The 13,929-nt window shown below is 42.0% G+C and overlaps 1 protein-coding gene across 2 annotated transcripts in view; it reads left to right on the top strand.

The window, feature by feature from the left end:
* The window catches only part of DENND5B (DENN domain containing 5B), a 167,138-nt gene that overhangs the window by 119,426 nt on the left and 33,783 nt on the right, over positions 1-13,929 (top strand). For both annotated transcript variants that reach the window (XM_077469295.1, XM_077469294.1), the window contains 4 exons: positions 5,238-5,369; positions 6,416-6,568; positions 9,457-9,535; positions 10,182-10,263. In XM_077469295.1, coding sequence (XP_077325421.1) covers positions 5,238-5,369; positions 6,416-6,568; positions 9,457-9,535; positions 10,182-10,263 — 446 coding nt within the window. The remainder of the gene's footprint in view (positions 1-5,237; positions 5,370-6,415; positions 6,569-9,456; positions 9,536-10,181; positions 10,264-13,929) is intronic.

The following is a 13,929-nucleotide window of genomic DNA, read 5'->3' as shown; positions in this document are numbered from 1 at the left end:
CTACAAGAAGATAGTGGAGGAGTCCGGCGAGAAGACCCCCGAAGACGGAAGACCCCCGGAGCTGTGCAATAAAATATTTTTTCCCTGTGTTGTTTTTTTTTGTACTTTTTTTCCACAGGTGAATGGGTAGGGGTACATTGTACCCCATACTCATTCACATAGGGTGGGGGGCTCCCGGATTCCGATAAGCCCCCCGCCCGCAGACCCCGACAACCAACGGCCAGGGTTGTCGGGAAGAGGCCCTTGTCCTCATCGACATGGGGACAAGGTGCTTTGGGGTGGGGGGGGCCGCACGCCCCCCCTCCCCCAAGGCACCTCCCCATGTTGAGGGCACGCGGCCTGGTACGGCTCAGGAGGGGGGGGGGGCGCCCGCTCGTCCCCACCCCCTTTCCTGGCCGGCCGGGTAGCGTGCTCGGATAAGGGTCTGGTGTGGATCTGGGGGGGACCCCCACGCCGTTTTTTCGGCGTAGGGGGTTCCCCTTGGAATCCATACCAGACCTAAGGGCCTGGTATGCTCTCGGAGGGGGAACCCACGCCAAATTTTTTTTCAGAAATTTGCCATGGAGTTCCCTCTTGAGAGCTAATAATTCTGTCAAAGTCGCCTCCGTATAAACGGAGATCCGACTTGGAGGCGATCTCCATTGAAATCAATGGGTACCGGTCGCCTACAAGTCGGATAGAAGTAGTACAGGAACCTTTTCTGAAGTCGGAGCGACTTCAGTAGTGTGCATTAAGACGGCTCTCATTCACTTACATTGCTTTTTAAATGTTGTCCGACCTGAGGCGACCTGAGGCGACTAGGGGCGACCTGAAGTCGGATCAGGAGTTGCCCCTGTGTGAATGGGCTCTCATGTTGTGTGTTTTTTCATTTTGCTACTTTGTATTTACTTTTCCATTTTCTTTTCTTTTCTATTAATCTGGATCATGTGCATGCCTGCTTGTTCCCCTTTTTTTTTTTTTTTTTTCGCTTTTTCTGTCCTGTGTCGGGTCTCCTCGTAAGCCATGTGAGGAGGTCCTGATCCGTCAGAACTCTATGATATTCTGGGAGTGGGATGAGGGCTTCCTCGCTCAAGCTCGGCCTCCCAAAAAGTCCTTCTCTGAGTGCTGCCTGGTACGTTGGCTTTACTTACAGCTGCCTCTTGTGTTTCTGCACGCAGTCATCCCTGAACTGTCATTGTAGTCCTGCTATATAGATGGGCACGCAATGCTTTGTAGTTTAGAAGGCTTTGAACCCGCTTCTGCTTTTTTCTATCCCTCATGAAAGGATTTTGTTTTCAGCTTTGTAAAGCTTTAGTCATAGATTCATTGCTTTGTTCACCTCTGGAAAATAATTATTGCAGATGCATTGCATTTATTCTATGCAGGAGTTTTGTACATACATGCTGTGATGTCTATTACATCTAGGCGAATGCACACAATAAATGTAACCATAATAGCAAGGCTTGTCTCTTAACCGTCACTTAGTGTGTTCACTTGACAGTTGCTGAAGCCGTGCACTTTGAGCCATGTAAGATTGTAACACCAGGCACAGAGGCTGCATGGCCTTCTACACACTATATGTATATAAACTGGAGCAAGGAGACAAATTGGGACGGCCACCCATCAGACAATAAGATTGAAGTGTAAATCTTACCAAAACTTAAAAAAAAAAAAAAAAGTTAGGGAAGTCTAGAATTTCCTTTCAATTTTATTGCCCTGTGTCCTTGTGGGAGATTTGTCCTCATTTCCTGTATGGTGACACTGTTGGTGAAGGAAGGGTACATTTCTCTAACAGAGGGCCAAATAGAAGTAAAAATCCCAACAGGAGTTCTAATCTTTCCCAACTATACAAAACTAAATAATCATTTGGCTAAACTGACCATGTAATGATTTAATTTTGCTTTTTTTTTTTTTTTTTCTCTAGTTTGAATAGAATGAGAGGTTATAACCTCTGGCGGTTTTATATTTTACCATCTGTGTCCCATAGAGGAGAGTTCTCTTCTATTTCTGCCCATAGTCCTAACAGAAAGTGAGAATACATTGCTTCAAAGTGAGGAAAATCTCTAGTTGTCACCATAACTAGTGTCTCCATTAGAAGATTTCCCCTCTATTCCTCTTCTGGTGACAACGCAAATTTGGGATTTTCTTTCACTCTCAGTGAACAGAACAAATAGAGTTAAATCTCCCTAACAGGGATGCAGGCAGCAATAAAGCCTGACAGGTGTTCTAACCCCTCTCTACACCAAACTTTTTAAAGTTTTGGGTAGTTGTACATAAAGCAGAGCTCCACCCAAAAGGGTAAGCCCCGCTTGTGTGCACCCCCGCCCCCCTCCACTGCTACATTTGGCACTTTTTGGGGGAGCAGGTACCTGGTTTTGATAGGCTCCCAATTCCAGATATGATCACCACAGTGATCTGAGTATTTCCGGCCCCAGTTCCAAATGGCATGACATGTTGCCCCCTATTGTCTGCAATGGAACCGTTCAAATCAGTGCAACTGACTTTGCGGTGCTGCACCAAAAAAAAGTTCCTGCACTTTTTTTTTTTTATATTTTTTAGATGTGACTTGCATAGACATCTCTGCGTGAAGTGGCACAGATGTCAGCCAAATGTTGCCTGAAATTGCACTGACCTGCTACTTTGAAATCGTGCTACTTGAAGTAAAGTAGCACTATTTCAAAGTAGCATCAATGTGAACCAGGGCTAGCTTTCCATGCTTATTATACTATTGTAATTTTATCAAGTCACAAGGTGAGGGGCTACAGCAAGGGCTCATTTATGTCAGACATTTGTGAACCCAGACGCCAAGATTTACAGGATTATGTCGTCTTTTGGACGTTCTCTCAGTCCAAGAAGTAGTGACCCTGGATGATGCCTGAACAAAGATGGCTCCATCCTTCTGGAGAAAAACAGCTGATCAAGGCATTTTCAAGGGCAGTACTGTAAACTCTGTGAAATGCATATCTAGGAGTGTTGCAGTGGAGTCTGCCTTCTCAGTGGGGAATCTATCAGCTGATTCCTGCTGAGCAGGCAGATGACAAGTCTGTGTCCACTCCACGTCTGCAGAATGGACACAGCCCGCTCTTCTCTATGGGCGGTCAGATGTAAACAGACCGCCTGTCCGTTTACCGCTGACTGCCATGCGATCCGCCAGAGGGATGGGGAACGTATGTAATGTAATGTTTTGATCAGATGTTGCCCGGTGTCAATACACATGTCCGTTGACACCCACCGCTCCATAGAGGAGACTAAAGGGTCCGATCTATTAATGCTTCATTCAGACTGCAGACACCCTAAGGCCCCTTTCATACTAGCAGACTGGGTCGGGTCCGCCTGTCCCATCGTGCGACAATGGTTTAATCAGTACAGTATGCGTCCACTAAAAATCGATAGACAAACACCACGCATGATCATAAACCGAAAATAAACCAGAAGGACACAGGGGTCATACATATTTGACATCATTTCAGATACGTAGCTACGCACACTGGAAGGTTTTTCCAGAATCGTACGACAAAAATCATACTTTTCGTAGAGCACATTTTGCACTGTTGTATTCAATATTAGTTTTACACAACAAAATGCGAATAAGTCGTACGATAAACGGAATGTGTGTACGAGGCATTAGGGTGTCTGCATTCTGAATGAAGTATTACCCTACATTCACACCTATGCGCTTTTTTGCAGAAAAGCACTACAGCCCATTTTACCATGGTTTCCTATGGTACACGTTCACATCTATGCGTTTTACAGCCATGGAAAGGGTCGGGGACGTCTTTTTTTTTTTTTTTTTTTGTTTTATTTTTTTTCCTCTTTTAAACCACCATTAAGGAGATTCGCCCTCTGTTTGTCCTCTTTATCATTAAAAGTGAAAGTAAGATTCCTTTCGCACTGGAGGCATTTTTCAGGCACTACAGCGCTAAAAATAGCACCCGAAAAAAGCCCCAGCTGCAGGGCGTCACAAAAAGTCCTGCCAGCAGCTTCCTTGCAGCAGCGGAGGAGTGGTGAATACATCGCACCTGCCCATTTAAAACAATGGAGCAGGGCCGATGTAGCGGCATTTTGCAGGCAGATTTACCCCTTTTTCAGCCGCTAGTGAGGGTTAAAACTATCCTGCTAGTGGCCGAATAGCGCCGCTAAAACGACGGTAAAGTGGCGCTAAAAATAACACCACTTTACCGCCGACGCCCGGGGCAGCTCAGTGTGAAAAGGGGTCTCTAAGAAAATCTCAAATTTTGGGTTGTCCCCAGAAAAGTAACAGAGGGGAAATCTTCCAATGGGGACACGGTTCTGGTGACCTCCGGGTCCCAAAGGGATTCCCTTAATTTGCAGGGGTTTCCTCTCGCTTCCTATTTGGCTATGGGACAGGAAGTGGAACTGGATGTCAAATGGTCAGTAGATCCAGCAGGCAGCTAACATCATATGCAAACCTAGCCTTGTTTTGTCCTATCCCATATGCTTTGTGTATTCTCTTAAAGTGTACATAAACAGTAACACTGAACTTCTCTTATTTGCTCTTCTTTGGTCCATTAAATATACTATTAGAAGTGTAATACCCATTGATATCAGAATTTTAGCCCAGGGCTTACTTCATGTTTTATTTCAAGGAGGTTAAATTTCCCTTCCAGTCCTTATGTTGAGACTACACAATAATTAGCCTTTATGTTGTGTGGCAGTGGTTAAGTAATTTGGCTAAAGAAAGCTGGGCAGGGCTGACACCACTCAGTCTACAAGAAAGCTGTGTTGTCAGCCCACAATAAGACTTGGGAGCTGATTGCATTTCTGACAGATCAATGGATATTTTGTACTTGCAGGGTCTTTAAAGGGATAAAAACTCAGTCTACATGTACTGCAAATGCTTTTATTTTGTCCTGACATACACTTTAAGAATATTGATCACCCCACTGACCGATAGGTGAGTTTAGGAAATGAAAGAGGCAGCATTAAACTTGTAGGAAAAGTCAAGATTTGCACAAAACTTCAGCTGCCTGCAAGTCTGGATCTGCTGATCATTTAACTTAGAATGAATTGAAGGTAACCTTGACTTATGTATATTTACATACCCCATGTTTGTGGCAGGTTTAGTTTGTTTCCTTGCTCCTGTTTTATGTGTCATTCCTCATGTGAGAAGCATTAGGGTTTTTTTTTAAAACAACCGGAGTCCTAGAGAACTGAGTCTGGAAAGTTTTGGAGGGAGACGATAGAAAGCAAAAGCAGGGTTCTTCTTTAACAACGTGTTTAATCTTCCTTTCCTATAGAAATATATGCAAGAGGCAAGATGCCTGGGCAAGACAGTGAGACAACCCAAACTCTCTGATCTCTCCCCTGCGGTCATAGCCCAGACCAACTCCAAGTTTGTTGAAGGGTTGCTGAAAGAATGTCGGATGAAGGTAAATTCTGCATTTTAAAGAATGTGAATGTGTCAGTGTAAACAATATTGTCAAACTATTAAAGCCCTAATAAACGTGCACTTACAATTCAACTCTCCAAAAAATGCAAAAAGTTTTATTTATTTTTATACAGCCACCCTCTAAGTAGAAAATCTTATCCCCTGCTAGCATATTGCAGAAAAGGACCTTCGCTCTCTGTGTGGAAGCAGTGGTCTCTCTGCAGAAGCATGCCCCTTACTGAGCCAGAGCTCTTCAATCAGCAGGGAGCATAGTTTTTTTTTTTTTCATTTAAAGGTTTTTATCGCGTGCATAAGACAGGGCAAAATTGGTCCAACAACATACATTTGTACATTAAGAATAGGCTGATGAACACAGTAATAGGGAGCATAAGTTTGGTTGCTGAACTATAGATCAAGCTTAGCAGGGGACATATCAGACCTCAGCAGAGAGTCTACTGCTTCAACACCCAGAACAGGTGTCGTCCTTCTCTGTAGCAAGCTGGAAGAATTCTCCTGCTCTGGTAAAATTGGCTCTCACTTCCTATTTTGTCTCCATGAAATGAAGGGAAATCTCCCTAACAAGACACAGACTGCACTAAAAAATTACAGGAGGTTTAAAGCTGAAGTCTATTATAAAAAAAAGTATAAATACTCTACGTAGTGATCCTTACTACTGCACTGAATGGCGTGAACCTAACAGGTGCTTGCCAATCAGTGCATTAATACTCTGAGCCCAGGCTGCCCCCCCCCCCCCTTCTGGGCTCCAGAAGTGGGTTAAAGATTCTATCCATCATTCATCCTGGAATACTGAGGACACCTAGTGGCAGAAAATAATTACTACAGGGGTAAGCTCCAGAGTAAAGGTAAGTATTGGAGCAATTTACTGGTATAAACTATTTTTATAGCTGAAGTTTAACTTTACACATTTCCTTCACTATCCAGTAGATGGAATTTCTTTCTAGTTTTGGCTATTAACCTTTTTGAGAATTAAAGTACTGTAGTAAAATTCAAAGTTGTCTATCACTGACCACACTGATGTATGTGTAGACAAAACGGATGCTTGTGGAGAAGATGGGTCATGAGGCCGTGGAGTTGGGTCATGCTGATGCCAACATAACTGGATTAGAAGAAAACACTCTGATAGCCAGTCTGTGTGACCTGCTGGAGCGAATTTGGAGCCATGGCCTTCAGGTCAAACAGGTAATCTTCTTCCAAAAAGGGTTTGTTGTTTGCTTTGATGTTTACTTTTCTGATTGTGTGCCTGCTGAGAATTTGCAGTACAGAGAGAATATGGTACACTTTGAGAAATCGTTTTTTGGGATATAGTTATGTTTTTACATTGGTTTCAGAATATCTGGACTTTTATTTATTCACATGTATTGGTTATAAATCTATTCAAGTGATTTCAGTTGCATTACCGTGAGTGATTGTGCTGATATTTTTGATGGATTCAATTGTATTGTAGGATTTAAAGTCTCATATCTTTTGACATCATTATAGCACATGAGACCTATGGGCCGACATTTTTTGAAAAGCCAATACCCGCCCCTCTGATTTCACCTGGTGCTATTCTGGTACAGGATAGATAATGAAAGGAAGCATCTGATTGGATGTTCTCGTTGACTAAACACTTTGCAATTCAAATACAGTAATTATACACTGGGAAGTCCAAAGGTGATCACCACACCTCATGCTAATCTGTATGTTTATTGGACTATGTGAATCAAAGTTTATTTCTTATACATGTCAACAAACATTTTATTATAGTTTATTTGATTTCCAAAGAAATGATTCAGTCAAATGCAACAGTTGTAGATATTGTGTATTGACAATCCTACATAATCTCCAGGTCTCCACGGAATTGTATAAGCTTCAATATCAAAGTCCATTTGGTGAGATCACTTGATCATGTGCCTATTATCGGTCTACTATACTATATATATAACTGTCCTCTGCCAACGTGGAATTAGTTTACTGATGTTCTTGATAAAAGGTATACATATCTGAAATAGACATATTGTGCAGTTATTTAAAGCAGTGTTTCTCAACTCCAGTCCTCAAGTACCCCCAACAGGTCATGTTTTTAGGATTTCCTACAGATGAAACTGATCAAATAACTTGTGAAAAATAATGGAAAGCCAGAAAACATGACCTGTTGGGGGTACTTGAGGACTGGAGTTGAGAAACATTGATTTAAAGTGTGTCTGGGTAAAATAAAAAATAAAAAAAACACATATCTAGTACATCTCTGCATTACATGCACTTTTCCGCATGTCTGTAACCATTTCAATACTGGGCACTTTCACCCCCTTCCTGCCCATGCCAGCTTTCAGCACTGTCACATTTTGAATGACAATTGAGTGGACATGCAACACTGTACCCACTGTACTGGTGGTATTTAATTATCGCTGTTTTTTTTTTTTTTTTTTTCCTAATGAAACAGTCTGTAAAATTTGGGGGAGAAAAAAAAGCGTTTTTCTTTTATTTCTAAAGTTTTGCAAATAATCGTTCTTCATAAATTTAGGCCAAAATGTATTCTGTCACATTTTCTTTGGTAAAAATAACCCAAATCGGTGTTTATTATTTAGCCTGTAGGAAAGTTCAAGAATCCGCAAAGTATGGTATCAGAAAATTAATCAGTCCTGAAATACTGATGGCCTATCGTTTATTGAGGCCCCAAAATGTCCAGACAGTACAGATATCCCCCAAATGACCCCTTTTTGGAAAGTAGACAGGCCAAGGTGTTTAGTAAGAGGCATAGAGTTTTTTGAAGTTGTCATTTTTTGTCATAATTTTTTAGAAAATGAATTGCATTAATTGGAGCCATTCATTGTTTACAATTGTCATGTGATCTTCTGTGATTGGTCAGTGTTCACATGGTACCAGGAGGGGGCTGGTACACTGATCAGCCACAGCCAGTGACAGATCACGCCTGCAGCGCATCCTGTTTCAGGAAGACGTTGTATGAAGTCCACTCAGATTAGAAACAGTGCAGAAATATACCTGCCGATCTTTGAAAAAATAAATAAAAAATCCAATAAGCTTCTATACAATCTGTTTGGGTTGACAGCACAGTGCCATACTGGACACTTGTGCACTCCCTCCCTCCTTCCCCTGCAACTCCACCCATCACGCTGGCAGGCACATTGCCTGGGAGTTTAATACTGGGGTGGATAGAGCCTGATGGGGAAAGTGAGACTAGTTCCCCATTAGGTCCGCTTTACTTTTGATTGACAGTGCACAGCAGTGGGCGGATTCATAGCCGCTATTCAGTCTAAAGCAACTTTTGAATTCAACCACTGCCGTGCGCTATCGATCAGTAGTAAAGCAGCCTTGATGTGGAACTAGTGTCTCAATTTCCCATCAGGCTCCGTCCACCCAGTGACAAATCCTTTCACAAATATGGGTATCGCACCCATGGGGTAAATGCTTGCCTGAATTAGGCACAGGTAGTTAAGGGAACTACTGCCAAAAAAGTGCCCTTCGGACTGTATTCAATTTAATTGTGTAGTGAAAGGGCTCTTAGGAGATGTAGTTCTGGGACAATGCCTACACCAGTAGCAGCTTTGCTCCAAGCAGCTGCTCCTTTAAGAATCTACAAGCTTGGTGATGATGTCCCAGGCAAAATTTAAAGCAGTTTGGGGGTAATTTGGCTCTTGCTTGGACATAGACTTTAACCCTTTTTTGGCTTTAGTGACTGGCCTTGATGGGCTTTTTTAAACCAATTTCTTGCGGCATTATCTGTGATCATTTTTATTGAACTGTTTTTGGATAACTATCAACATAACTTGTTTAATTGATTGTGACATTGTCCTCTGTGTGATCTACAGAAACTTGACGATTGTCTATGGCTTTGTGATCTGAATTATATATGCACAATGCCTATGAGTGTATGCACCTGGATTATTAGATGAGCATTTACGCTTTGTATTTGTTGGTAAAGTAACATTGTGTAAAGTTTGTACAGATTATAAAGTAAGTGGCCAGCTTTAAAAAAAAAAATATCAGACACTGAGAAGCTGTCTGTGTTTACTGAAAACTGTATTTATCTATGTATTGTACACATTTTGTATTTGTGTTCTCTGCAGGGGAAGTCTGCTTTGTGGTCTCATCTGGTACACTACCAGGACCGACAGGAGAGGCATGAGCGCAATTCTGAATCTCCAGGTACATGTGCCTTTGTTACACAGCCTGTCGCCTACTTTATTTCTCCAGTATATTTCGACAGGAATCTTTCCATAGGATTATATGTGCATCTAACATTTTATGCCTTTTTATTCACCTGTAAAGCCCTCCCTTGTGTAAACATCCAAAAGACCTGTGGCTATTGCTGGGTGCTGTTGTGATGTTGGCAGCTGCAGTAGACCCTGAGCTGTCAATTACATTACACACTATAATATTCATCACTCTTCCCCAAATCTGACACATGAAAGGTTTTCTAGGGAGGTAAGGGGAGGGTCAGAGGAGCTGGGTCAGCGCAGCCAGTAATTGGACACTCCCAGAAGAGAAGAGGGCTATGATTCTCCTGGAGTATTTGGGTTTTCTAGCAAGCTTGGAGCCACATTTTAAGAATATATAAAAAAAGCAAGTATTTAAAATACTTGATTTTTCTGTGTTTTATGTGCAATATTTTAGTCAGTAACAGGGTATCCTTCTTCCCCCCCCCCCCCCTTTTTGTTTTTTTTGTTTTTTTTTGCTTTTTATTGATTAAGGTACAAAAAAAATGTTTTGGTACAATAACCTAATGGAGTATCTTTAAGGTGCCCTCAGACATTGAATGATGTATTGTTTTAATTCTCATTTGAAATTTCAGTTACTCTGGCCTCAGAAAGACGAAAATCAGATACTTTTGGCGGATTACCATCATTGCGGGTGTCACTGATCCAGGACATGAGGTGTGTGAGTGACAGCGGGTTCATTATTAGAAACGTACTTTACTTTATAAAGCTGCATAGCAGGATTGTCGTAGCATGCAATGTAATCCATAACGGAGATAGAAGTGACATTTCATTCTGCTTACATGTTGAGAATGTTACAACTCTTGTTTTGACTTAGTTGTCTTTTAACCTGTTGCATAAGATTGTAAATACTGGGTTGACAAAAAAAAAAAAAAGTTCTGATTAAGGCTCCATGCACACTGAAGCTCAAAGCTTTTTCTGGACGCCAGACTGCTGGCAGAAAATGCTGGTTGAAAAATGTGCTTTTAACAGCGTTTTGTACTAGTGTTTGAGCGTTTGTTAGCGTTTATGGGCGTTTTCAATAATACACAGAGGACACTCTAAAAATCCCACAGTGCATTCCAAACTCCCACAATGCATTGAAAAAATAGAATGCCGAACACTAAGTAACGCGTGTTTATGAGCGTTTATAAGCGTTTGTCGTTTTTTGGCGGTGCAAAACGGCATTTTGAAAGCGAATTTCTGGCGTTCAGAAAAAGCCCATAAACTCCACTGCTGGTTAAAGCTAAAAAAAACGTCCGTGTGTGCATGGACACATAGGCTAACAGAGTGGAGTTTATGGGCTTTTAAAAAAAAAACGCCCAAACTCCAATAAACTGCAGTTAATGAGCTCCAGTGTGCATGAAGCCAAAGGCTTCATGTACACTGAAGGGTTTTACAATCTCTCCTGAACGATTTAAATTGACAGCTAGTAGCCCTTATTTAAAACGTCCATTTTGCCGCCTTTACATGCCGTGTTTTGCTGTCTGCGTTTAGAAGCGTTTGGCGAAACCTGTAAACTAAATGCAGCTAAATGCGAGTTGGTGCGTTTAGAAGCATTTGGCACTTGAAATGCCTCTAAACTCAATGCCCAACTGCTCCTAAACGTCCGTCCGTTTACCAGCAGCAGTGTACATGCGGCCTAAAGATGCCTTTCTACCGCTTTTTCTATTTTTTTTCTTTTTTTCTTTTTTTTCTTCTCCCTTTTCCTCTCCCATTCTGTTTGTTTTTCTTTGTTATCTTCTCTCTCTATTTATTTCTCTTTTTTTTTTTTTTTTTGTCCTCTCTTCTCTCCGCTGACCCTTTGTTTCCCATCTCCTCTTTGTCGTTTCTTACTTTCCCTCCTCTCTGCTTATTCCCTCACCTGTCTCCCTCCCCTCCTGTCTCCATCTCAGTCCTCCTCCTTTTGTCTCCCTGCCCCCTTCCCTCTCGCACTCGCTCGCTCTGGCGCTCGCTCGCTCTGGCGCTCGCTCTCTCTGGCTCTTTCTGGCACTTGCCTTCTCCTTCATTCAGATACGCAAGTCAACAAAACGTAAACAGAACTCGCCTATGCCTCGAGTTGCTGATCAATGCTCAGTCGTTGACCATAAATATTTGAAAACTTGTCATAATAAATTATTCAGAGTGCAGGCTAGGCCATTATAATGTGAATGTCTAGTATATAAAATGACAGAAAAGCTAAAATAAACTGTGTAGAATCTTTAATGTAGAAGCTGGAATCCTGTCAGCCCAGTCACAAACCAATGAGGCATTTTAAGAGCGAGAACACGTCTATTCATTGAGGACAGATGTTAAAGCAAGCCAGTGCCCATCTAATTTTTGGGCTAGAGGACAGTCAGCATCATCTATCTCTTTCCGCCCCAGCCTATTCTTTTCCTGTATTGAATTTGAATTCTTTCAACAATGGAGGCTCAGTCACACATGGGCATTTCCATGGACAGTCTCCTCCTCCAAAATGACATCCACCCATCAAGGAATTTTGTTATTTCCATAAATCTATTCAAAAGCCAGCACACTGCTTTCATCAGGTCTGAGGGCTCTGTAAAGGATTAGTAAGGCACTGGGCTGTGATGGCTTCAGGAAGCCATGTACAGCACTATGCCAGCCCCTTCCTCCAGCCATCATCTGCCTTCATTGTATAAAGAACAACAGAGACCCAATTATGACATCACTGGGCCTTAAATACGGTATAGGGTACATGCACAGTATGGCATTCTTGCCTCCTAGTATGCCCTCTTCAGACCATGCAAAGTTCATGCTTACCTCTCGTCGCTTTGTCACCGCTTCCATCTTCTCCCAGATGACTTCTGGTGCTGAGTTTTTTGTCTTCAGCCATTGTTTTACCATTGATGACATAACTCATCACCCTGCCACTCAGCTCCCACTCTTGTACAGTGTTCAATCCCAGACCCCTCCTAGCACAGTACACATGCACTGCAGTTGTAAATTAACAGCAAGGGAAAGGTTTTATGGCAAAAGAAAATACAAAGTCTGTATTGCCATAAACTCTGTATAACTGAGGTCTAATGTGTTTTTTCTCATTGCAGAGTTTGTTTTGTTTTTTCCTTATAAAGTAGTTCTAAGTCTTTAGGCTATTTGTGTGGTTGAAGGAGGCTTATGGACTTTAGCAGCCAACACTCGCATTCCCTTAATTTAAAATGTTAATTCCTTAATTAGCAATTTCAGTCTTGCACGGCAGAGCCTCCTATTAACACAAAATGGTCCCCTGGCCCCTCACATCAAAACCTGCAAATAATTACATTAGGACGGGTGATGGTGTATATTTTGTAGTTTATTTGGAAAGAAGAAAACTGGGATGCACAACTAAATTCTAAAGGTAAACCCACAGAGGGACTATCAAGATGTTGGCGTATAAAGTTGTTGGGGAAATAAACTTTGAAAAACTCCCAGCAAAAGTTTACATTTTTTAATAGCATTCAATTGTACCAAACATGGTGGGATGAACAAGGCACAGTGAGCTGATTGATGTAAAATTCCAGGTGATAAATCACAGCAAAGTTCAAGCTTTACAATTTAAAAGGTCAGTCCAACCCCAAGCTTTATATTTCCAGGGTAGGCGTTACCACTAGGCAGCTGCCTGGAGTGCAGCCACAGCCACTATGTGTGTTGAAATAATCAGGAGAGCAGCTGAATCGCAATGGCATCCCTTACCTCTCCTGGCATCTTCCTATCCCCCTCCATCAGTCAGAGGCACCCACCTGTATACTGTGCATTGGGGGCATTGCACTAAAGGGATTACATTGGGGGGCGGGGGGGGGGGGTTACAAAAAATTTCCACCCGCCACCGTATACGTAGGCAGGGCAAAGGGGGTGGAGTCGGGTGCAAAGTCAGGTGGAGCCAAGGGGGGGTGGATTGGGGGCAGCAAAATGTTTCACCTAGGGTGTCAAATCCTTGCGCTAGCCCTGCATTTTTCAGTCTGGGTTGGGGGCTGAAAACATGTTAAAGGGAATGTGTGTAGTGGTTTTTGTATGATTAAATCATTTAGTTGGGTAAATATGAAATATTGTATACAGTATTTTCATGGACAGCCAACAGGTTGCATTTTGCATGTGATCACCCTGTTGATCCTCCCATTACGTTTCCATTTCCTGTAACATACCAAGCTGTCCAGCAAAATTTACTATAAATTGACTATTACAGTGGTTGGGACACATCATATAACACTGACCGGGGTGCTTATAAGAGTCAACATTTACTCCATACATTTTAATCCTTTTTATCCCCAAAAGGAAAAAAAATATTTTTTGGAACTGTTGAAAAGTGTTTGGATTTTTGGGCTTTAATTTGTCACTAAAGTCTACTTAAAACTACATTGTATTTGT

Source organism: Lithobates pipiens, unplaced genomic scaffold (genome assembly GCF_037356315.1).
Source record: "Lithobates pipiens isolate NorthernLeopardFrog02 unplaced genomic scaffold, aLitPip1_a1.2 Scaffold_8, whole genome shotgun sequence".
Classification (NCBI taxonomy): domain Eukaryota; kingdom Metazoa; phylum Chordata; class Amphibia; order Anura; family Ranidae; genus Lithobates; species Lithobates pipiens.
Note: the sequence above shows the minus strand (reverse complement) of the source record. Positions and strands in the feature narration are given on the sequence as shown.